The sequence below is a fragment of the Cydia pomonella genome, chromosome 17 (assembly GCF_033807575.1).
Source record: "Cydia pomonella isolate Wapato2018A chromosome 17, ilCydPomo1, whole genome shotgun sequence".
NCBI lineage: Eukaryota > Metazoa > Arthropoda > Insecta > Lepidoptera > Tortricidae > Cydia > Cydia pomonella.
The window spans coordinates 12107667-12135004 of record NC_084719.1 but is presented as its reverse complement, the minus strand read 5'-3'; the positions used below and the strand labels follow the sequence as shown (position 1 = coordinate 12135004).

Here is a 27338-nt window from a genome sequence, read left to right as displayed (position 1 = left end):
AAGACGAGTAATGCTAAAATTATTATTTTATATTAAAGGAATGATAAATGGGTCTCTTATACAGTACCTATTACAAATGATTTTTACTCTCCCGCATCTCATAATACCAAAGAAGAGCGTTAAGTAGCATATCTACCGTCGAGACCGAAAATAACCGCGTGGAAAATTCATATGAACCAAATAATTGTTTCATTACCGATGAAATTTCCTGCTCCGTTCATCCGTTGACGTAGCTTACCGGTGGAAGTACCAGTATTCACCTATTCTAAGACTCAGAAATTCGTGGAAATTTAATTTCCCGAACAGTTGAAGCGCGAAATTTGCTCAGTGGCGATAAACCGGGCATCAATCACCGCTGACCGAACGCAGCCGATGGCAGCGCGCCAACAGCACCGTCTCCTGCCAAAACGCTACTGTTCCAGGGTTCCAAGAACATATCGTTGATGGAATGACAAAGTAAGTGCTGATTCGTCTTGTAAAGTCAAACTTAGCAAATACGGTTACTATACAACTATATTTCGATTGCGAAGGTTGCCAAAAATTTACATTGTCCGAGTCTCGGAGATAAAGAAAAAGACAGAGATGTTCCGGATCCTTATAAATCAAATGCCTTCCGACGTCACTTTCTTCAACAAACGTTACAATTAGATACTGTTTCTTAGCGGGCCTGGTCAATCATTCAATCAATAATTAAGTATATGTAATATCAACTTACCCTGTGTACATATGAAGGCATTCTTCTGCTTGTACCCGTCGACGTAATTGGCATTGATATAATCTGTGGTAGGGTCGTCGGGGTCGGTCTGGGAGAGCAGCACGCGCGAGTGGTCGAAGCACAGCACGTCTGTGTAGCGGTTCTTGGCTAGGTTACTCGGCAATCTGGATATCAGGTATAACGGTTTTAAATGTTGGCTATTTTGAGAGAATAATGCGGGTTTTATTTTTAATAAATTGCACTAGTTAACAATCCTGAGACTCAGGACTAAGACTATGTTATCTGAAAACTGTACTTAATTACCTACCAGAACTGCGAATCTATAAATAGAGAACTCCAAAACTGGGTTATCTACTTGAAAGGTTTTCTTGGCCCGCAAAAGTTGTAATTTTCTCATTCGGGCAGTAGTAGTAAGATAGTATGACGAAATAACACTAAATATGAAACCTTCATCGCTGGCGTGATTGAACATATATTTTTAATATGTAAAATAATCATAATAAATTTTATGTTTTCAATATCTTTCCAGACAAGGTCAAGTTTAAGTACCTACATTTATTGATTAGGCAAGTTTCTATTCTGTTTTAGAAGTAAGTACTCTATTACATACTCATAAATATACTGCACTTTTGTTTATACTAATCCGCCCTTGATGTTGCTATGAATCCGGTAATTCCATGAAACGGATACCTTCTGCGTTGTTTATTAGTGATGAATAAACATTATCTTACGCGGCAAGGCTCGATTAATACTATTAGTTCCATTATCGTCCGATCACTAAAGCATATTGCGGTAATAATTGAATTGGCGTGAGCATAGAATACATAATACTCGTAGTATAAAAGGATCACAATAGAAATAATTTTCTCTGTCACTTGACAAGGGTAGGTACTTTTGTGCAGTCTAAGATCACTGTTACGTTAGTTATCTGCATTAACCAGATTAAAAAACAAAAAAAAAATATTTTCGCCTCCTTAGTGGCATAAACAACAGGGTGTTACGAAGTGACGTCAAAATGATTTGTGCACGACTGGGGTTGTTAGTTTAGAAAAAAAATGCACAATTATTTTTGTAATTTGGTAGGTAGGTTCTATTTCAATGTAGTGCAAGTAGCAATATTTTTATTAAATTAACAGATCAGAATGGTCGCTGTAGCAAAGTTAAAAAGGATGGTAAACTCACTTGGCGTGGTGGAAGGTGCCGGGAGGAGCCCTGGCGCGGATCTCCTCGTACTCGGCGTGCAGGCCGCGGCGGCCGAGCGCGCGCACCCGCGCCAGCAGCGCCGCCGCCGACTCGCCCACGCCGCCGCCGCCGCACTCCTCGTCCGACAACCCCGGCGATGCCTCACCCGATGACCACGTACCGCGCGCTTACAACAAACAACGAATACTTTGTACAGCTGTATGTTTCCTCTAAATTTTATTTTGTATTGCTGATTCTAGAAGAAGTTGTTGATCTGTGTTATTCGAACAAAGCTCTTGATTGTAAACACAAACATGACAAACTTAGATAGAGCCGGTAAGACCGCCCGCGGTTACTATATTAACATTGAAAATACCCACTTATAACCTATGATAACTCGACTGTTCAGTATCAATTGCATTCACGTTTACAGCGGTAACACTTTGTGTAAACAAAAGAAAACATAACGTAATAGCAACATAATAAAATAATATCAACTAAACCATATTAAATTACCACAAAATGATGCGAAAAAATATCAGAAATAAGTGAGGTAGTAGTTACTAAGAATAATTACTCATTCCGATGACATACCCCCTCATCATCCTACCGTGATTAAGCTTCCGCAGAAAATAGAACAATTAGAGGTTCCACTGAAAAAAAAACACCTGTCACTTAAACCTACTCAGAAAACTATAGCGTTATTAAAACTTTAAGAGCTAATAATATCCCTCGCCTGGAGTAACAAAACAGAAAATAAACAAGTGTTCAACAAAAGAACCTATGCTTCAATGCTTTATAGAATTTTCCAGCGCCCTTACGAGTAATAAAGGTTAAAGGTATATAATCTATTTATAAATGTAAAGGCGGGATTCATGTGCGACACATGCTTTCTTGTACTGAATATGCTTCTGTCGTACAGTGCCGCACACTGGTGGAATACCGCCTTTAAAAAAACAACTCAAGTCATCAAGTTTTGTGTTTAACTCAGCTTGGTTAATTTCTTTGTAATATATACAAGAATGTCATCTAAAATTGTGGCGGCAGTTTCGATTATAAATCCTAAACGTCAGAAACAAACAAAATAACATAGGTATATCAGCTCAACTGGACGCAAGCCAGTTTAATTTTTTTATGGAAATACATACTAGTGCAAGTTAAAAAAGAGCTTGCAAAAACAAACGAATATAAATAGAAACACGTGCCACACGTGTTATGTTAGTTATTCCGATCACTACTGGCCGCAGTCGACCCAGCCTATTCAAACTAATACCCTGGCTAACTGCTAGCTCAGCCGTACATCAGGTAATATTGCGGACTATTACCTGCCGCATAAGATATATTTTATTTAACCTAATCCTTTTGCCCAGCTCCAGTACTCATATCGAGGATTACTAAGCTTTAAACGGACTTTCCGGACACATATATGTCATTGTATAATAACAATAGTGTCCTGCGGTATTGAGTCGTAATTGAATATCGATTTCTATACAACTAACACAACAAATTCGATATAGGTCACCATAGTAATATCGGGTCGAGGGAAGGTCACAGTGTAATAACAAGGTACATTAAATTTAGGTTGCAATTATGCTGACTGTAATGATGTAGCTATTTCTGGAAGGCTAACAAGCAACTAGCCTTTTGAGACCTGATCGATTAGTTAGAAATTAGAAACCTTTGAGCTCCCGGCGCCGAACACATCAAATATTTCCTCTAGACTCCAGAGGAAATATACACCTAATATTCCTGTAGCGTTTAAATCCAGCCTTTTTCTTCAAGTTGATATTAATAAATATTACAAAATAATCATATTATTTAATATCAATAAATATATATTACAAGTAGCTATAAAGGTAAAACGAATACTTGTAGAAGTTGATAGATATTTCAGTAGTCACTGGAAGTTTTTTGCGCTCAAAAGCGTAAAGGTGAGAACAAAACAACAATAATTTTCACCTAAAAGGTAAAGCGGTTTAGCAATTCTATTCTACGAACGGATATTAAATCAAAGCGAGCTCTTTAATAAAATGATTGAGAATTCGAAATCAAGACAGTGAAAGTTCAAAGACGAAACGAAATGGATCGAAAGTACCTTTGATTCAGGAGACAATGGATGTTTATGAATTGACAAAGTAAAAGGGTACTTGTGACTGAAACACGCTTCCGAGGCGCCTCCTTTTAAATAATGGCGACTTACACGCGCGGCTGATCAGCGCCGGGAAGCTGTCGTAGGAACGATGCCGGCGAGTCTGAACAGGCCGTTGCGTAATCAAAAAGACATCGGACCTTGTACCGACGGATTGCGTAGACGATATGCCTTTAGCATGGCCAAAAACCGCCATGCCTCAGCTCCACGAGATATGTAATTATGGAAACATTATCAGTAACTATTAAAAATATCATCTAACGATCAAACGGGGTTAATCTCGTTTCTAACAAACGGAAATGTCAACGGCAGAATCAAATAGTTATTCAACAATTTAATAATTATTGAAAATCTATAAAGTTAGTTTAAGGGTATATCACTTCTCGTTGATTAGGGTGCAGCAAAAGTGAACCGTTGGACTAGTTAGGACGACTGCTCTGAAATACATAGTTTGCCTTCTTTCTCGCACTATTGTATCTAACTCAAGACCAAAAGGGAGAACCGAACTGAACTTCCCAAAAAGTTTCGCTTGTGAGCATCTTGCCTTATAGTTGTGAATTTGTTGCATGTAACTACATGTGCAGGTGTGCACTCGGGGGCATATCGTGTATACTACACGCAAAGATTTGCAGCTTTCAAACACAACTTCTACCATTTGGTTTACGACTTTATTCAATAGTACGCCCAAAGTAGTTTTTCATTGAATTTATGGGTAATAGGATATTATTGCAAAGTTTGCAATATAAGCTTTTTCCACTCTTATATTGCTAGGACTGAAATATTATAGATACTTATTGCATCTTACGGTGACTTGCAAGACCTTGTGCAAGACAATAAGGAAGATCCTGTTTGGTAAAACCTTAAAAGTAGATCAGCCACCCACACGCCGATTAAAATCTAGTTTAATAAAGAAACAATGTGTTTAAATCCTCCAAGAACAATTACAATTATGATCATACGACTTACTTATGAGAAAACATATTATTGCACATTGTTTTTGTGTCATCGTTTTTTGCGCAACGGTCGTAACCTTCCTGCAATGGTACTTGAAATTCACAATAATCATAAAAAGATTTATTGTTTTGATAACCGAAACTTATTTCAAGAGTTTTATGGTGTACTTTCAAATAAAATTTAGGGTTACCTTTTGGCGCGATCTTGCGAAAACATTGACCCATTGCATTTTGTTATGAAAATTATATGCACAAATATTAGATCATTTACGTAATTAACATAGCTAATTCAACATTTGTATTAACGTACCAGCAGATTTCGGTTCTGTACATTTTTTCATTTGGAAACAAATTAGCAAGTGAATAATGAGTAGAGGAAAGGATGTTTATTTACTTATGTTAATAAATGTCATCACCAAGTAAAACGTCAATGTAAAATTCTAAAATACTTGTGTTTTTTTTTTTTCAACTTCGTGGAGGTTGTTACTATTGTTAAAATGGAAAACTCGTTAGCTAAAGAGCTAGTCTGTGGGAAAAGAGATGAGGCGTGGAATAGAAGGGAACCAATACATTATGAATACATTCTATAACTATTCTGTTTCCGCACACAAGACTTTAACCTAACTTTTCAATGTGTTTATGTTTTTTTATTATTTATAATTATACAAATGAATAGTTACTCACTGCTTATATCTAAATCGTCCTCATCGCCGGAGTTTATATGCCTGCTCTTCATGTCGCCATTGTAGCCGTGAGTGTGCCTGCAAACCAAAACATACAATTTTTTTTTTTTTTTCATTTTAGCGCCAAACCAGCCGAAATCGGGGCAAACGAATTGTGTGTATAAAAGCTTTGCGGCTAGTAGCATGATGTTTGTTTTGTGCAATCATTCGATTCCGTGATACGTTCGATATGTCGAAACATATTTTTGCATCACAGCGTTTGCGTTTCAATTGCAAATTAAAATTCCTGTCACATTCGTTGAGCGTTCCTCGCGCACCGAGGGTTCCGTAAAAACGTTTAATTTCCTCGTGCAACTATAATTACGAAAAACTTTTGACCAAGGTATACTAAGCATAATTGTGTACAGCGCCATCTATGGGCAAAGTGGCTAAATAATTTGCGCAATCTGTATGAATGTTAGTTTTTCATGGATTTATTTATCATGTGAACCGACTTAAACAATTTTTGTTTTATTTGAGAGAGAAACACCTTTGTCTTTAGTGTAATCTCATAGGAATTTCAAGTATAATAAACACCCGCAAACCGGATTAAACTATAAAATGTTTTTTGTTAATTAAAGAAAAAGTTATCAAGATAGAGGACTGTTTTCATTTCTCCTGTAATCTTTATGATAATGTTATATATTATGTAAAATATATATATATGTAATTTTCCTTGGTAAAGATCGGAGATAGGGGGGAAAATACCAAATAAGGGGGCGTCCATAAATTACGTGAGGCTTTTTTGAGAATTTTTTTATATGAAATTTATAAAAAAACTTACACATCTATTGAAAGTGCTTGAGTTTATCTGCACCGCGATCTTGAAATGTTTTGCACATAGAATCAAATTTATAATATAAATTTATGAAGATATTAAACCTACTATAAAGAGGAACGCCAGAGTATTTCGGGCCTTTCTTTCCTCTGCTTCTCTAAGAAGCTGATTAACCTCATGTTGAACAAGTTTAACCAAATCCTCTTCATCGGGAACTTTTGTTTTGCTGTATTCCATAATTTTACCATTTCTTCTTGACAGCATATTTTTGTCTTGTAGACGTGTCTTTTAACGTAAGCATTATAATATTCTCGGAAGTTCATTCTGAATCATTAAAAACGTCTCTAGAATGGTTATTAAGTGAAATATTTACTCGGGTAAACGAAGCAGGTCAAAACTTGTACGAGCATCGCTATTACTCGGCTCTTTACGCTGCGTCATTTGTCACACGTGTCGATACGGCTGGTCGATAACTGTTAAACAATCGAAGGGCTACTGTGCTGCTCTGCGGGGTCCCGGCAGATACGGCAAACACTATTTTGTGAAATTTGCTATTTTTTTCTAAAAAATTTTTTATTCCGATTCAACTTTACTTCCACGCAAATTTACACTTTTGTCCACTAAGAAAAAAATTACGTGATATTTGCTAAAAACGCCCCTCCCCCCCGAGTGAGATTTGGTAAGATTAAGCTTAACCCCCTCCCCCCCCTTGAACGCCTCACGTAATTTATGGACGCCCCCTAACCCATTTGGTATTTTTTTTCACATTTTACTTCATAAGTCAATTTTTTCACTATAAAAAACATAACAATTGTTATGTAATGTTCAATTTAAGCTGTTTCAAATAATAACCCATTTGAGCTAGTAACTGGACTTTGAAAATTTGCCCCCTCTTTCGGATATTTTCCATAATTAATAAAAAATAAATAAATAAAAATTACACTTCCAATATGTCTGGGTTAGCGTTGTTCATTACTATTCCAAATTTCAAATCGATAGCTTAAGTACTTCTCGAGATATTAACAATATGACAGACAGGCGGACGGACAGAGTCGCAATATAAGGGTTCCTTGAGTACCTTTTTGTTGCGGAACCCTAAAAATGTTGTATAAGGAACGTCAAATATCGTCAAATGATATAAAACTAGATACCATACCTTAGTCATTTTCATGTAACGTTATCTTCACGACCAGCATTAAAATATAATTTTATCGAAAAATTATTTAAATACTATTTAATCGGTACTTATTTCATAAATAGGAGGTCCGAGGTACCATACTGGTTAGCGACATTACTTAACACTCTAGCCCACATATATTATTATACTCTTTGCTCTAGCCTTAAAGTCACAGCCTTAGTATTTCAATGTAATTTTTGCCCTCAATTGCCGAGCCGCAAACAATGCCCCGCCGGGCAGCTAGGTCAGGTACCAGCCCGGTGAATAATCAAAGCGGGCATCCCCGGAGATGCACTCGATTCACTTCCCTAGCGCTAATGTATTGCTCGACCCAGGTCACTGGGATTATATACGTTACATGAGACGTCTATCCATAAATTGCATATTAGCACCAAGTGGCACTATTTCATGGATAACACATGGATATATAAAATAAAATGTACACAAAAGCACTATCGAATGCAACACGCGTGACGTCGTCATGTAACTCTTCTACCTAATATACTTGTAGTATATCGCGCCGTATGCGGCTTCTTTTGCTGCTCTTTAAGTCACCCAAACCACTTTAGTAGCTATTTAAAATACCTAAAAATAATTCACCGCACTATATAAAATAATTCCTGAAGCAGAGAGATCGTACCTATGACTATGACTTTAGTATGACATACCTGAGGGGGTTGGGGTCGCAGGTGTAGGGCGGGGTATCGCGGTCGCTAATATGCATGGCGGAGTCGTCGTCGATCCTTGTCGCGTGGTCGCTGGTCATGTCACGCTGCTCGTGCTCGATTATACCTACAACAATTAAATGACGTTCAATTTACGTTGTTATTAAATCAAAACCCTAACAAGCAAAATGGAATATAAGAACACCCTAACGGTATAGGTTAAGTGTCATGACCTTTCAATAAAAGGCACCAAAGTTACAAAATCTGTGGAGGATGAAATACTCCTTTTGTCGTCTCACCCAGTCAAATTCGATATAAAAATGTCATCTATGTAGTTATTGTTCAGAATAAGTTTTACTTTCAACAATTTCAGATACTAAGACGTTGTTTAATAAGCCTCCGTATATGAAGACAGAAAAAACCGGACTCCTGTAATCCAGTTCAACTGATCACTGCGTCTTTACTGTCAGACATTTACCCAAACATGGCTTATTGATGAGACGTGTCTGTGTATTATAGTTAGTTATCAAAATATGTGACAACTTGCCTCAACTATTAGCAAGTTAAGGCTGAATGTCCCATCAAACCGGATGGCTTGGAAACTTCGGGCCACAATCTCTATTTAATATTACCAATAGTTTAGCGCCTAATCTCATAGTTTAGGCCTTTGTAAACTTATCGGGCCGAGAACTAAGTTTGCGTACATGTGGGGACGTTTCTAGTTCGAGTGGAATATTAGTTACAGTTATAATAGATAGCCCAGTCGGATGGAAACTTGAGCGCTAAGTTGTAGAAATTCTAAGGCCTGAATTTTTAGGAATTAAATTAATTTTATCCAGAAACACAATTGCATATAAAATTTAAACTAATTACAAAATAAATTAATTAAACAAAAAAAACATGTCAAATAGGGCCTGCGTCTCGGGTCACCTGGACCCCGTTACGACATGCTTGTGGTATGTAGGCCGTCCAGCGCTCGTGAAGCGGGCTGGCGTCCCACTCTCTGACAGCCGACAGTAGCGTGTTAGAGCAAGCATAGATGGCCTTTCTGGCGGTGGCGATCCTCGCACGCAGCAGCGCGTCCCAGCACGTCTCTGACCGCCGCGCTGGTATAATCTTACCAGAACTCCACGCTAGGGGGTCTGTCCACGGGGGGAGTGGGGGGGTATGAAACATCGAGTACGAAAGCGGGGTGTTTATTTTAGTCACCTGCAATAATTTTCACTCGCACTTTCATTTTCAGCAACTTTTACTATGGGACCAAAATCACGAAAAATATTGGCTGTTTCATACATTTTGGTTGTCTGAAATTGTCATTTTCTATGAGAGAGTAATTTTTTTTCGCGATTTCGGGGTAATATTTGCTCAGTATGACCTGTATATTCACCCCGAAAATGATTGCAGGTGACTAAATAAACATCCTGTAGAGAAAATAACAAGCTTTCCGAAAGCGGAATCTCAACATTTCATTAATCTTTATATTACGCAGACAAACCAAAGTTGAATGACTAATTTCTGCATCTACAGCTTATTTACATGATAAACCATGATAGGTAGGTACATAACCAATCTTTGAGGTTTGTTGAATTAATTATTCATAAAATTCCCTAGTCTACTTAACTTTGAATAATAAGTTTTAACGCCCCAAACTCCAAACTTATCTAAACGATTAAGCATCGCCATTTACTTTTATGCTCTAGAGGTTATCCGGCAAATCAGAATAAAAGGAAGAAGGCCTTCAGATATAAAATAGATCTTCTCGAACTTCTACACACACACTCTCTCGACACACCACACTTAGATCTCTCGAGTCGACCGTCCGACAGACCGGGAATTGTGTTTTCTAATAAACCAATTAATTTCTGCATAAATCAGTATATTAATATTGTTGTCCATGGTTGTCCTACTTATTCCCCAATTTTTGATTTATGTGACATAGTTTTATATTATGTATTTAGTTTACAGATGTTGTGAATAATCCTTTCCCGTCGTATTTTCACGGAAACGCACAAACGGGTCTTGATATTTCAGTCAGTCTCGATACAAAAAGTACCATAGAAATAGGATAGTATAGAACGACTGTCAAACTTCGAAAGTGTGACCAAAAATGAAATGTAAGTGTGTGCGTAAATTGTCTATGTGCGAACAAAAATAGTGATGTCATGTTACAACATATTAATAATCTATCGATGTTTAACTGCTTTATCGACTACTTTTTTAAATATGTTTGAAAAGTTGAAAATGATAAAGTTGAAGTTGTTTGAAAATGTGTTCGCAAAGAGTTGACTTACCAAAGAAAATTTGAATTTCGCGCCTTTTCCTGCCGACAAGCTGGGTTGGGTGTGTATACGCTGTGTACAAGTATACGCTGTCTTGTGTTTCCTTGTGTTGGCGGCAAAGCCGTGAAAAAGTGGTTAAAATGTAAGTACTGTGTTGGAAAGTGAAGTTTAAATGTATCGCTAAACATGTGCACCTTCAAAAAAGGTATTATAACAATCGTTATTATTTTAAGTCGGTTATAAAGGTAATATCTTAATGATATCTTGTGAACAACTAATTCCATACCTACTAATATACCGACAAGTTATCGATACAGTCATATGAACATTTTGTCAAGCCCTACCGTAAAGTAACAGTTTAGGTTTTTACACAAAATATTCTAAATTATTGACTAATATGATGAAATATTAACACACAATTGAAGAAAAACTTATAATGAACTGTATAAATTGGCTTTTTACACTTTTTATGCTGTTAATTTGATAAAATATCGTTACGAAAATTTCGCTAGGAATATCAAAATTACCTGTGAAATGAGTATTTTCCTGAGTTTTTTGGCCCTGAAACACTACAACCCGGTACACAACAGGACACCATCGTCACTAAATTACTTAATATATATTTTTCTTTATGATTCTCTTATATTTTTCACGTTAAAAAATACGGCAATATGATTTTGGCCGCCTCGGCCGCCTTCGAACTCAAAATTGGTTACGTTTTCTCATATGTAGTCTGCCTCTTTCGCACTTATGGCTTGTTCATATACGTCATGGCTTCCCTTTCGCACACTTCATCTGTCTGTCAAGCGAAGCGACTGACATGTCTCTGAAAAGTACTGAGGTTGATTGAAGTAACATGACAAATACGAACGATTCCGAGAAAATACGATGGGAAAGGATTATTCAATACATCTGTACATTTGACTTGTGACAAATACCAAAAGTTAGGAAATCAGTAGGACAACCAGGACAACACAATATAATTAATTGGTTTGTTAGAAAACAATTCCCCTAACAGTTAAAAAATTATTCGCCAGATACATTTTATCTGGTTTACGTTGGAATATGTTACGTTTTAAACGTTACGTTAACAATAATAATGAAGGGAAATTTAAATTTTATAAGCCAATCAAAAACATCGGTCAGCCCAAGGATGTTATTGTTACCCTTACAGGCTCACACTGCAAAACGGGCCACTGCCCTTAACGAGATAGACAAAAGAATGGCCACTTCTCACGGCTCAGCAGCCGCGTCGCTTCATTACCCGGCGTCATTCCGCTTTGCCGACACCAGAAATAGCGTAACGTGCAACCGACTCGCCCAAATTACACCCCTTTTACACGAGCACTTTCACATTACCTCGCGAACTCTGACATATTCGAGGATGTCGAGAGGATTTAATCACCAGATAAACGGCTTCCCGGCTACACAAACGTACAACGCAGCGGGGCTTAACATTTTCATATACACTTCAGACTTTTCTCGCTCGCGCAGCTCTTCACGCTCTTAGCCCTTGCACACCCGCTTGACATAAAATTATTTTTATCACCAACATTATCCATGTTTTTCTAAATATAAGTAAACCTTTCATGGGCATCGCCACGTTCCATCGTTGAAAGGGGAGTCGGTTAGGTAATTGATTGGTTTGGATTAATCAATCACTCGAGAGACTAATGCTGGCCTGTAAAGGTCGCGTCGATATAGATGCATATTTATTAATAAATGCGACTCACCATTTTGCGGCTTGACGGGCGGTATGTGGTTGCTGATTACATATTCGTCTATAACGCCATCTAGTTTTGCGTTCTGCAGATTGTTTAGGTAGCAGTTTTTACAGTGTTCCAACCTGCAACATAAACAAGCATAAGTATACAACCTAAGCTACACAAGATAAATATGGAAATATTGTAGTGATCTTGATCTCAAGTTTAAGTGTCAAGTACTTTATGAAAGCAGCTATCTGGTCGTAAACCTACTCTCGGAGTCTCGGCACATTTATCTGGCCTAGCTTTACTATCGCATCCTGAGAGGCTGTTAGTAAAGGCTCGAGTGCTCGTCCCAAAGGCAATTTCGTTTCGTACAACAAGCCGATTTAGTCCAAAATGACATATAGCTCTCGGGTCGAGTAGTTTTCACCAAATAGTCGTTTTGTGCCACGGCCTTTCACAGTACCGGAACTTAGAACTCGCGTGTTCGAAAGGGGATACAGGACCGAAAATTCAATAGGTACCAAAATAAAACCTACCAACTATTATGGTGTTATCCTAAAGGCTATGCTTTTAAAGCAAAGTAAATAGGTAGATTTTTGATATATTATGTAATGGTTTCAATTCTAGAAAGGCCTCGTAGCATCGTAACTAGGAATCGTAGCTAAATGACGTTACGTCGTCGCGAGGACGGTGCAACTACGAAAGGGTGTAATATGTATAGGTATGTTAGAATGATGTAATTACTCCTAATAATTATTGCATTCATTTCAAACTTTCGTAGTTTAAAGTCTCTCGACTAAGAAAAGTACCCCTAGTGTAAATAAATTCGATTTCAAAACGTGACGTACGCGTTTGCGTTTAGTCTCATTTTGTATTGGATTTCGAAAGAGCGCGCCAAGCGGGACGTTTTGGAACCTCAAAATCCTATACAAAATGAGACTTAACGCAAACGCGTTCGTCACGTTATGATGTCGATCAAAGTTACACTAGGGGTACAGATTAAGTCGTACCGTGCTCTAGTACAATAGTAAGCTATAACAAAAGGTAAGAGCTGTAAGGATACCAGTCATTAATCAGCTCAAGAAAGGACGCGGACGTTAGAGAAATGCTACAGGTGTCACTTTCGTTATTGCCTTAGTCCATTTATTCCAAGTTTTTGCTCAAAAAACATAGTAGAAAATTTGAGCTTCTGTAAAGAAAAGTCGCGTGGGGTTATGTGTAACAACTATGCGATACATAATTATAACGGTCTATAAAAATTGTTCAAACTTTGGCAACGGTACGAAATATTCATCTCGAAGTTTTCGTTTAAATAGATCCTAATAGAAACTCCATGCGACAGTTTAATTCCTACACTCTACTACTCTCCTCGTTGTAGATAAATTTAAGTAAGAATCATCAATGGTAGTCTAACAAGAACGGCATTTTGTTTTTCCATTTGTACATAATTCAGAATTCATTTATTTTCTGTAGAACACGGGTAGATACAATGATGGAACATAATAATATAGAATCACCATAATCTTGTCAAATTACTTTCTAATTATCATTATTATGACTTATGGCATTTCTTATTACGAAAAAACAATAAACTGTAAGAAATATGCACATGTCTTAGGTACACCAGATGCCGACACCCACGACCACGACTGTTGCCGGGCCATACTACCCACGTATGTAGGGTAGGCAATGTTATTGACGGTGTCAATAAAGAGAATCCCATTCAGTGCAGTGCTTTCGATCGAGTTTCATTAATGAAAATCGGTACAAAGGGAGTACCTATTCGATGAGGTTCTGATTCTGACACATTCCTATATATTCACGCAAATAAATGGGTTGGTAGGTAAACGTAGAATCGCCTATAGATTTTTTTTATTATTAATAGGTAGTAACTTTATCCTGCGACTTAGACTCGTTAATCGCACTCTTGTACAAGCTTTCCTTAATTTCACCTTATAGAATGAATTCATGAATCCGAAATTCAGATTTAATTTGTTTGCCAAAAGAGAGTGTTCATTTTTGCATGTAAAGTATCCTATGGTCATGTACGGCGGATGTATCTTAGCCTTTTTAATCGTATTTGCCTAAATGAATGTCTGATTGGGTTTTACTTTGCGTCCTGTGTAGGCATTATTGTATAAGATTGAAATTAGAAAATGAAGAAATGTCAGGAATCACTATGTTAGAGCAAGATATATGTCACATTTCCGTAGGTAGCAGACCATCGGCTCGTTGGTGAAACTATATTTGGCATTTGGTAGGAAAATCGAGGAAGGAAGTTGCGTGCCTGGCCGTGACAGGGCTTAACGGACGTCAGACGAGGGCGTAAAAATAAAAAGCTTTTTACTCAGAGGTGCAGCGAATGTAGGTCAAAATTGAGTATAGGAATTGGGGTGCCTTTTAGAAAGCGAGGTATGTTTCGTTGTGAGACCATGATATACGTTTTTGTTTGCAGCTACTTTCTTAGTAAATAGAATAATGGCGATATTTTGTGGTGGCTGCTTTTCATTTCTTAAGAATTTAAGGAATTAGTACAGAATGATAAGGAGTTCCTCTTTTATTGACCGTAGGCAGATATGACGCCTGCCAAAGTGGACCCCTTTTGCCAAATCACTACAATTTTGGTATGGTCTTGATCCCCGTTGACGTCGTACGTTGCGAACAGCATGTGCACGAGCTCACGAACCGGTGCAGGATGAGGGAGGGTCACGTGACTCACCAGGCGGCGTGGTCGGGCTCCAGCAGGCCGCCCAGCTGGCGCGGCAAGCTGGCGCGCGGCACGTGCGCGCCGAGCTGCGGCGCACTGACTGTGTGCACGCGCTCGCGCAGCTTCTCGCGCACGAACAGCCGCAGGATGCGGAAGGGCGCCTTGAACCACAGCGGCGCCGTCACTATCAACACCTTCTTTAACTTCGCTGGGTAGCCACCCTGCAACAAAAAATTGATTTATTACATAATCGGCTCGTACCTTGCTCGTACACAGTTACACATCCATAAATAAATCTTAAGGGAGAGGTGGGACAATCTTACACGGATCAACCCAATCCCAGAGTAAGCTCATTTGCATGAAACGGAAAGTGATACCTTCAGTAATTGAAATTGTGCTCTATTTTTGGCAGAGCATCTGGCATAATTTATCACATTCATATGCAATATTTCTAAATTAAATTACGTTACAGATCAGCGCCCGCGTAAGCTCATAAAGGTTTGTGTTGAGGGTTTACCTAGATTAACTAGATAGTAGTAGATAGATATAGATAAATAATTTAATACATATAAAACATCCGTTACTCTAGAACAAATATTCATAGTAAATACATAGTAATCACGCAAAAAAAAAACACCCTTACTGGGATTCAAACCTATGACATCCAGCTTCGTAAGCAGGGTCACTAATACCAATATTTACCGAATAGGCTAGAAGGCCTTTAAAAAACGGTCATTCCAATTTTTACCGGTTCAATACCAAAATGTATAAAAACAGACTAACATCGGCTTCTGTCTGCCTGTATGACACAGAGCTTTTTTGCATTTCAAATATGCATGTCCACAAACTCAACACTGGCAGTTCTATTATCAGTTGGCTGCAGTTCTGCAGAGGTTACAACTACAAAGCACGTTTCTCTTCTCCATTTGATTAGTTGTGTTAAGTAATTACGACCTATGAATAAATAAAAAGAGAAAAAACCAGGCTGTCTTGGCTGCCACAGGCTTGACGGATGGGAAAATAACCGTGTATAGCCGATTGACTGATTTTGATGGATGAGAGGGATTCCGATATCCAAGTCAAGACAATAAATAAACCGACGGTGGGTTTCGCATTTTTTTAGCCCTATCTAGTGGCAGCTAAGTTAAGATGAAACTGGAGGATCCGCGCGCAATCGCCTTTTCATACAAACGTAGTTCTCATTTTCCTCTCTGGATATTAATTTTATTGAAAACATTTTGACACAATTTGTTGTACTTATATCAACCAATAGCTATGGCCCTACGTTAGATTTTTTTCGATTTTTTTAATTATTATAGGAGTTAGAAGCATTTAAAATTTTGTATGAAATCTCATCAAAAAAGTCAAATGTAGGGGCATAGGTATGGTTAATATACATCAAATTATGTAAAAAATATTTTCCAAAATACATCATCCAGAGAGAAAAATGGGGACTACGTTTGTATGGAGAATCGGCCGACCTCTTTCCTCTTAAAATAAATAAATAATTAAAGTTGAATACGTAACTAATCATAACAATTTTTACGTGAACATAAACACAAAGAAAACATTACAATATCAAAATATCTAGATTTAATAAATGGGACATTATAAGCTGAAGGCAGATTTACTAAAATAACTTATCCGAGATTTAGCGCAATAATTAATAAACCCACATAAATTTAGGAACACGACGATGTTCCCAAAAAGCTATTTTAATTAATGCCCTAGTCTTCAATAAATTGTTAGGTAAGATACAGGCTGGATTCCTGGAAGCGTCTATCCGTCATGTTAATTTTGTACTATATGTACTATACTCAGTTGAGCCTGCCCTGAATAAGGATGAAATTTTAACCACCGTTCATACTCTACGTAATGACTTTATAGGTTTTGTATGACCAAATTTTACAATGGGACCAATGCCGAAATTGCGAAAAAAATTTAGAATTTAGAAAAAAAAGTTTCATACATTCCGGTTGATGTGATGCCGCTGATTTCTATGGGACAGCCAAATTTTTTTCGCGATTTCGGCATTGGCCCCATGATAAAGTTGTTCAGTATGACCTATACAGTCACTAAGCAGATTATGAACGGTGGTTAAAATTTCACCAATGTGCCAATTTCATGCGAACAATGCGAATTTTTATTCATTTTGAACTTTTAGTATACTGATAGTTGCGGAAAATAGGTATACCTATATGATATGTCAATCGCCACATTTGAAACACTCGCAGAGCGTACAAATTAATTACACCCACATAAATGTCGAAATTGAATGGGAATGTCAATGTCAGGAGAGCCCGCGGTTGGTATTCTTGTTGATGAGATTGAGAGAAATTAGCGGCAGAATGATTCTCTTGAAGGCGGGCACCCTAACTTGATTAGCCTGTCATTACGCGCGAGTGGCGTTCGGGTGACTGCCGTTGACCGCCATGTGTCACGAACGAACAAGAACGACTCGTTTCAAAAACAAATACCAAACCCTACACGGCAAAACCTACATGGTGTGGCCTGTTACAGACTAATATATAAATTGTATCGAATTTTATTACCAATTGTATCCAATTATTGCAAATAATGAATGAGTTTGTTGCAGTTAACCTTTTGGCCGCCGGACCCTGTCCGCCAAGACGCTCACTTACACGCCAGAGCAAACTTTAAGTAAACAACTAATAAAAAGTTTAGGTATTGCAAATAGTGATATCGATATTTATAATGAATGGTGGAATTCTTCTCAATTTGGCTTATTTATTTCCAAACTTTGATTTCTCTCAAAAATTCTAAACTAAACAGATTTACTACACAAGTAAATGTTGAAAATAAAGGACTTTATCATGAAAAACAACCGCTAAACATTATCGATTCATGAAGTAATATCTCCGCACTAGTCTGTACGAGTAGTCTTTTATACATGCCAACGGCGCGTATGGCTCGTCTTTAGTTCAGACTGACAAATACTGTTTACGCGCGAGCTAAGTAATAATAGCGTCTGGGTCAACGGCATAAGCGCTTGTCGGTACGTAAACTTTATAAACGTAAGATTAGAGACGCGCATCGTGTGTCGATAAATTTACATACTTACCGGAGCGTTTTCGGAGAAAAATAACAGGTGGATTGAATTATTTCAAAGAATAAAAAACAGTAATATTTAATCAGTCATTTAAATCAGAAATTAAAAAAGAAACGTGAGTCAATGATGCGAACTTTTGTTTAAAGCAGCAACAGCTTATCATTATCAACCAACAATCACGAGTTCGTTTACCATCCATTGTAACTTCTTATCAAAAATAACCAGCTGTCCTGTTCGGTTCCAGTAAACAATTATATTTTAAGGGTTATAAACCGTCGCATAGTAAACGCTCGGCGCGCGGCGCGTCCTTTGTTCCTAAGTGTGAATTGAAATACCACGCTGTTGTAACAGCGAAGCGTGGTATTTATGTACACGTGTGCATGAGTAAAAAATATGCAAGTAAACATTTTTCTGTTCAATATAAAATATACGTATGTACATTGAGCTGCAAAAGTGCATGGAGAATTTATCAAAGAATTCATTTATAATTTCTCCGTGCAATTTATGTAGGTACCTCATTTTTAAAACAGTATTATTATTAATTACATTTTTAGAACAACACAAAATCTTACTACAATTACTACATACCTATAAATAACGGTTCTAACTCTCTCTTCTATCGAATATGTATATATATTTTCATATTGGAATTAAGAAACTATTAACCGACGTCGCACGGGTATTTCACATATAAAATTATTCGGCAAAAAAACCGAAATGGTCGATTTACCTGTCTGACTCATTTACTGAAGAAGCTGCCTAAACTTTATCTATAACTATGCCTAACTTTCTCGACATACTTATACCTAGTTACTACGAGTAGTTACCAACAATGACAATAATTGGCGATTAAATGTTTGAACGATTAAATAAAACTAGATTCGTGAAATCATATTTATTTACAAAAATTGCACATCGATTGAACTTTCCCATCCCTAGCTGTCTTTTATACATGCCTACGGCGACAGTGACACCGAAAAACGTAGAAATTATAAGCATATTTTTAAATCCTTTATTATGAAACAATTGAGTCATATAGCTGCTTAAAAAGTAAATGTATGAAAAACAAAGGGTCAACAAGTTGACATGAGTACAAAAGAGTTTCCAATTTCTATTATTTTACCATTTAGTAAGCGGTTGAAACTTTGTCTTGTATACAAGACGACGGCGCGAGTGAATCGTACTGTCGTTGTCTTGTATACCGGACAACGGCAGCCAAAGGGTTAAGAATGTTAAGGTGCAATACCTACGAATGTTTGGGCATATACAAGGTGATACAGAATGATTCAGGAGACGTAAGCAGGATCAAGCCTGTGCATTCAGTAAATTATAAGCAACTGTTTCGTACGAGTATTTGTGAGATTAACGTCAATTTAAATTTTAATGTTAACAAGAAAAAATACGACATTCATGGTCCCCTACAATTAGAATAAATCCGTCAAATACCGATGCTCTTTGTTTTATCGATGACAAGTGTCAAACTGAATGTCATCGGAGTCTGGTTACTTTTAAAAAATCTTATCTTACTCAAGTGTGACATTTTATTTTTTCATAATCAAATAGCTGTCATAAGGTTTTATCTTTATTAATTAAGTGTTGTAGGGTGTCCATGATTGTAGACAATTAAATTTGTTCTTACCAAAAAGTTTAAAAACAGGAGAAAACGGTGATTGTTTAACTTAAATATGATGGTGAACGATCCATTAACATTTATTGAGTGCGTAAGCTTAGTCCTGCTTACGTCTCATGAATCACCTGTATGATCATGGCTGTTTTGACATTAGGTATGTGTCAATGATTTTCCACATAGGTATTTGGAGATGGTGGATTACCTACTTATTTTTTTATTTTAGATGTTTCGTTCCAAATCCTATAAATTAATTTTATATATCACTCGTTCCGTAGATACCCTCCGATAAATTATTTTAAAATAGTGACCATTTAGCAACGGCCTGGCAAGTGCTTATAGGAAACAATAGAGCAGTTTGCCCTTGCTAAAATATGGTAAATGCTCTATTGTCAGCGTCCTCTAATTATAAACAGAATAACTTAAGAGGTTTATAGGAAATACCTAGTGTCAGTAAATAGGTACGTTTTATGTAACTTATTATTAATTTATGAATAAGTGTTAAATAGTTGTTTATAATAATATCGGATGCACGGCTGTATGCCAAATGGGTCTATTATGCCTCGTTGCTTTACTATACATAAGTATATGCTCGCAAATGTTATGAAAAACCTTGTGTACCTTCGGAGGGCCTTTCTGGCTTTTTAAAAGTCGCAGTTTATTTTCTTTAACGCGTAGTCGGCAGAAACTGGCCATGGAATTTGAATTATATAGTACTTTCATAACTTGCCAGGCTTTAATCTGAAAATATCTGGAAAACCATGTTACCCAATTTAAAAAGTTGTCAACGGCGTACCTTGTTAGTCTATATTTAGTAGGGCTCCTGATATCCGTGATACACGCCGATCCGTAGCTACGGGTTCTAGACCAGCGGTTGAACAAAAATGGGTTTCGATAATATTAAAGTTTTTTCTTTTTTGATATGTCATTGGGAGTATGTTAAATAATACTTTGGTAAAAAGTTAGAAATTCTAAGGTTGAGCTTTCGGTTATATTTAAATATTTTAATTTTTGCTAATAACTAAGTAAATATAGAATTAAAGTTACAGAAAACTTTAGCATATCGAATAACACTTCAATTTATGTACAATTTTCAGTTTTTAGAAATCTGGAACAGCTGCTTTCTGGTAAACGTAAAAAACACGAGTTATTTTGTAAATATAGAATTAGAGTTGCTGATATTGCAAAATTACGATATTATCGATCAACTTAGTATTCTAGTAAAAAGTTAGACATGTAGACAATGTGCTTGTCTAGATATTGATTTCAGGTTAAGCAGTATAGCTAATATTGAATTAAAGTTTGTAGAGTTAATAATAATCGATCATCAACAATGATCTCAGTTACTAAACAAAAATTTAGAAATATAAAATCACGGCGACACTCATTACTGATATGTATGCATTCCTTGCTTATATAAATACGTTACGTTTCAAACGCGCGGCAAGTTTGCGCGCGCCGCGCGTTGTGGCAGGAGGCAGCGAACAACGGTAGTGGGGAGCGGGGTGCCCTTGACTGCGTCTACGGTCCATCAAAAAAATTCCTAAAGCGTGTTTTAAATTAATTGCAATAGAAAATTGTTATTTTGTTGTTACTACAATAGGTATTGCCCGCGGTTTCGTTCACGTAGAATTCGTTATCGCGTTACATGAATATTATTTATTTCACAAACAAAAAAACACAAATGGCGGACTTAATGCCAAAAGGCATTCTCTACCAGTCAACCATTGGGTCAAATAGAGACAAAAAAAAACACATTCTCATACAGATGACCACCCTTCCTTGTACCATTTTAAAAGCCAGTTGCAGCTTTTCTTTCCCGATTTTTTTCAGATGTTTGGGCTTGGTATTTTCCTCGCGATAGTTATTTGTTTTAAGGGGAATGTTGTTGTTAACCGCTAATGCTAATATTGATAACCGATAGTTATATAGAGATACGTTATAAGGTATATGCACCCTCATGTTATTTATTTCTGATAAGAAATAAATGTAAGACAAAATTCACAGTGATACATTTCAAGTTCATGGTTGCCTTGTAAGATTGCGTACGGATAGTTTTTTTGTTTGTTATTTCATCGTATGATATATTGAATGAAAGCTTATTTGAAAGTTGCCGTATTAAAAAAGTTGGTCCAGTTAATGGTCGCCTAGATTAACCGATTTTTATATAAAATGTAGGCAACCATGGACTGGACCAACTTGTTAAAAAGGCAACCTAGTACAGTTAGTAATATAGTACCTGGGCGACCGAGCTTTGCTCGGTTATAACTATTTATTGTAATACGGTGGTGATAATCTACATAAACTTAAAAAGTAAAATGTGAACTGACAATTATTATTATTTACAATCGATTTTCACCTTACAGCACTTGTCACAGAGTAACGCCATCTATTGTCGATTTCTCTTATTACATAGGTCATTTTTTTTTACTAAATTAAACTTGTGTAAAACAATAAAAATTAAAAAATTATATATAAACTTGAACATATAAAAAAAAAACAAAAGTTAGTCACCGGGCGAGATTCGAACCCGTAACACTCGTTTAGCAGTCCGCGTCTTAACCCGCTGGACCAGACGGACAGTGGCCGGCAACACGAAATTAGTGACCATATTCTGCGTCGAAAGAAAAACGCATGAAAACTCGAAAACACGCGTTTTCCCAAACATAAGACTAATCTAGATAGATTGTATACCCCCAAAAACCCCTATATACCAAATTTCAGCGAAATCGTTAGAGCCGTTTCCGAGATCACAGAAATATATATATTTATATATATATACAAGAATTGCTCGTTTAAAGGTATAAGATAAAATAACTTTCTTTTGATATATCATGTGACGTTTTCGTTTACACACTAAAAGAACAGTGTAACAGTGGGCCGACGCCTTTGATGTTTGCGTAAATGCCGACACCGCTCAAGGTCTCCGTACCTACCTAGGGTTATCACAGACTTACACAACTGCCCAAAAGAGGATGGAAATGTTTTTAGTTTTCATGTTGTATGATGTATGTGTACTAATTTTACAAATGACGTCCATTTTGGAAATTAAGATGGCGGACGTCACTTTTTTGAAAAAGTCGTCATGGGTGTTGTTTTCTGGGTTTTTAGGGGTGTGGATTTCAAAAATGGCATCTATTTTGAAAATAAATATGGCGGACGCTACTTTTTGAAATGGGTGTTGATGTGTATAGCCGTGATATCAACCACCTTTAACTCTAAAATGGTCTCTATTTTTGAAATCTGCACCAACAAGAACCGCCAAAATTGACGTCATTTTTGTAATTGGAACCCCGAGGAACCTCGGAGATGACACCCATATCGATTTTTAAGAAAAATTAATGTCCGCCATCTTGGATTTCAAAACAGACGTCATTTTCGTAATCGGAATCCCGAGGAACCTCGGATATGACACCCATATCGATTTTTAAGAAAAATTAATGTCCGCCATCTTGGATTTCAAAATGAACGTCATTTTCGTAATCGGAACCCCGAGGAACCTCGGAGATGACACTCATATCGATTTTTAAGAAAAATTAATGTCCGCCATCTTGGATTTCAAAATAGACGTCATTTTCGTAATCGGAATCCCGAGGAACCTCGGAGATGACACTCATATCGATTTTTAAGAAAAATTAATGTCCGCCATCTTGGATTTCAAAATAGACGTCATTTTCGTAATCGGAATCCCGAGGAACCTCGGATATGACACCCATATCGACTTAAGAAAAAATAATTTCCGCCATCTTGAATTTCAAAATGAACGTCATTTTCGTAATCGGAACCTCGAAGAACCTCGGAGATTACACCCATACCGATTTTTAAGAAAAATGAATGTCCGCCATCTTGGATTTCAAAATGAACGTCATTTTCGTAATCGGAACCCCGAGGAACCTCGGAGATGACACCCATATCGATTTTTAAGAAAAATTAATGTCCGCCATCTTGGATTTCAAAATAGACGTCATTTTCGTAATCGGAATCCCGAGGAACCTCGGATATGACACCCATATCGACTTTTAAGAAAAAATAATTTCCGCCATCTTGGATTTCAAAATGAACGTCATTTTCGTAATCGGATCCCCGAGGAACCTCGGAGATGACACCCATATCGATTTTTAAGAAAAATTAATGTCCGCCATCTTGGATTTCAAAATGAATGTCATTTTCGTAATCGGAACCCCGAGGAACCTCGGAGATGACACCCATATCGATTTTTAAGAAAAATTAATGTCCGCCATCTTGGATTTCAAAATAGACGTCATTTTCGTAATCGGACTCCCGAGGAACCTCGGATATGACACCCATATCGACTTAAGAAAAAATAATTTCCGCCATCTTGGATTTCAAAATGAACGTCATTTTCGTAATCGGAACCTCGAAGAACCTCGGAGATGACACCCATACCGATTTTTAAGAAAAATGAATGTCCGCCATCTTGGATTTCAAAACGAACGTCATTTTCGTAATCGGAACCCCGAGGAACCTCGGAGATGACACCCATATCGATTTTTAAGAAAAATTAATGTCCGCCATCTTGGATTTCAAAATGAACGTCATTTTCGTAATCGGAACCTCGAAGAACCTCGGAGATGACACTCATATCGATTTTTAAGAAAAATTAATGTCCGCCATCTTGGATTTCAAAATAGACGTCATTTTCGTAATCGGAATCCCGAGGAACCTCGGAGATGACACTCATATCGATTTTTAAGAAAAATTAATGTCCGCCATCTTGGATTTCAAAATAGACGTCATTTTCGTAATCGGAATCCCGAGGAACCTCGGATATGACACCCATATCGACTTAAGAAAAAATAATTTCCGCCATCTTGAATTTCAAAATGAACGTCATTTTCGTAATCGGAACCTCGAAGAACCTCGGAGATTACACCCATACCGATTTTTAAGAAAAATGAATGTCCGCCATCTTGGATTTCAAAATGAACGTCATTTTCGTAATCGGAACCCCGAGGAACCTCGGAGATGACACCCATATCGATTTTTAAGAAAAATTAATGTCCGCCATCTTGGATTTCAAAATAGACGTCATTTTCGTAATCGGAATCCCGAGGAACCTCGGATATGACACCCATATCGACTTTTAAGAAAAAATAATTTCCGCCATCTTGGATTTCAAAATGAACGTCATTTTCGTAATCGGATCCCCGAGGAACCTCGGAGATGACACCCATATCGATTTTTAAGAAAAATTAATGTCCGCCATCTTGGATTTCAAAATGAACGTCATTTTCGTAATCGGAACCCCGAGGAACCTCGGAGATGACACCCATATCGATTTTTAAGAAAAATTAATGTCCGCCATCTTGGATTTCAAAATAGACGTCATTTTCGTAATCGGAATCCCGAGGAACCTTGGATATGACACCCATATCGACTTAAGAAAAAATAATTTCCGCCATCTTGGATTTCAAAATGAACGTCATTTTCGTAATCGGAACCTCGAAGAACCTCGGAGACGACACCCATACCGATTTTTAAGAAAAATGAATGTCCGCCATCTTGGATTTCAAAATGAACGTCATTTTCGTAATCGGAACCCCGAGGAACCTCGGAGATGACACCCATATCGATTTTTAAGAAAAATTAATGTCCGCCATCTTGGATTTCAAAATGAACGTCATTTTCGTAATCGGAACCTCGAAGAACCTCGGAGATGACACCCATACCGATTTTTAAGAAAAATGAATGTCCGCCATCTTGGGTTCCATAATGGATGTCATTTTCGTAATCGGCACCCTGAGGACTTTCAAAAATAATGAAAACATCAAATACTACATGATACATATACAAACAGAAGCAAGAAACAATTTCTTGCTTTTTAAAGTCTTAAACTACTCATAATTTCTTAAAATAAGTTATAAAACATGTCCGCCATTTTGAATTTGAAAATTGATATCATAATTATGATATATTTTTGTTTACACTGAGACAAATAATTAGCACATGTCGTATGAAATATTTTAATTGTGTGTGTTTTTTTTTTTTTTTTTTTATACTACGTCGGTGGCAAACAAGCATACGGCCTGCCTGATGGTAAGCAGTATCCGTAGCCTATGTACGCCTGCAACTCCAGAGGAGTAACATGCGCGTTGCCGACCCTAACACCCTCCCACCCTTCGTTGAGCTCTGGCAACCTTACTCACCGGCAGGAACACAACACTATGAGTAGGGTCTAGTGTTATTTGGCTGCGATTTTCTGTAAGGTGGAGGTACTGCCCCAGTTGGGTTCTGCTCTAGATCTGGAATGACATCCGCTGTGCTGTGCCCTACCACACAGAGCCAGATGACATTTACAATGCCCATACCTCTCTTATAATGCCTGTGCTAAAAATGTGATTGCGAACTACCTGCAATAACTATACAGTACCTGGGCGACCGAGCTTAGCTCGGTTATGTTATAACTAACTATTTATTGTAATATGGTGGTGTATAGGTGATAAATCCAGGCCTCGGAGTATTTTTAGCACGGTAAGACTATTTTAATGCCTTTTATTATGTAGCAGTAACATAAACTACTAATATATGTTGAAAGTAAGTACAGGCGGCTAACACAATGGTAACAAAAGACAAAAGTTTTGAAAATGTAATTTTCATCATCGTCACTTGGCTGTACATTTGAGGGCCTATCGCGAACCACGTTCGACGTGTTACCTCTCTGTCGCACTTGTAAATTCGTACGTAAGTATGACAGGGAGGCAACACGTCGAACGTGGTTCGCGGTAAGCCCTCTGATGCCACCTCCATTAGTCTTTTGTACGCCGGTATAGCCTTCGACTCAATGTATAATCTACACTTTTTATGGAAACGTAGTTCCTCCTTCCCGTAGAAATATTTAACTTTCCCATCACCAAGAAAGATTATTTGCTCGCAGTTTTATTAGCTGCTCAATTCCTCGTTTTATCTCTGTTTCTAAGACAGTACAGTACACATATCAAACATTTTTCACTCATGTTGAAGTCATAATAACTTTTATTCTATAATTAAATTCATGTAATGTCCGCATCTAATTTACGTGCACGATAAACATACAAATGAATGATTTGAAAGAAAAGACAAACAGCGCTTGCGAAGCTGAGCGGGGGGCGCGGGCGGGGCGAGGTATCTATCGCTCACTAGGTCGGCTACGATAGGCTCCCGCGCGCCGAGCCGACATGTTGACGGACCAGCGCGGCGTGGTTATAAATTTCGCGCCTTTTTAAGTTGATTTTACTATTACAATGCAAGCTACACACAGATATTTCTTACTTTCCATAAAATGGCTGCATATATTATTTTATGGTAATAGACTTATCTCTACGGACTTTAATTCAATATTAGATCTTACAGGACAAAAAACGCATCTTAATTGTAAAGCACATATCCTATTCTTCTAATTTTTTGCCTTGCCTATTAACTTAAGAATTTAGATATGATATTGTGGATTTTTCAAACTTTAATTCAATATTGACAAAATAATAAGCTAATTTGAGTTTGACAAAGTAGCACATTGATTTTTTTTCTAAAAATTTGATAGCATAAAGCCTCATACATATTATAAAAGACGATGCTTAAATTTTGTACTTTAATTCAATATTCAAAATT

The 27338-nt window shown here is 37.2% G+C and overlaps 1 protein-coding gene across 3 annotated transcripts in view; it reads right to left on the bottom strand.

The window, feature by feature from the left end:
• LOC133527141 (tyrosine-protein phosphatase non-receptor type 9-like) overlaps nucleotides 1-27338 on the bottom strand; it is a 107306-nt gene that overhangs the window by 9086 nt on the left and 70882 nt on the right. For all 3 annotated transcript variants that reach the window (XM_061864030.1, XM_061864031.1, XM_061864029.1), the window contains exons 5-10: nucleotides 15049-15257; nucleotides 12354-12466; nucleotides 8345-8468; nucleotides 5684-5760; nucleotides 1898-2084; nucleotides 716-879 (exon numbers count right to left, since the gene is read on the bottom strand). In XM_061864030.1, the coding sequence (XP_061720014.1) occupies nucleotides 716-879; nucleotides 1898-2084; nucleotides 5684-5760; nucleotides 8345-8468; nucleotides 12354-12466; nucleotides 15049-15257 (874 nt within the window). The remainder of the gene's footprint in view (nucleotides 1-715; nucleotides 880-1897; nucleotides 2085-5683; nucleotides 5761-8344; nucleotides 8469-12353; nucleotides 12467-15048; nucleotides 15258-27338) is intronic.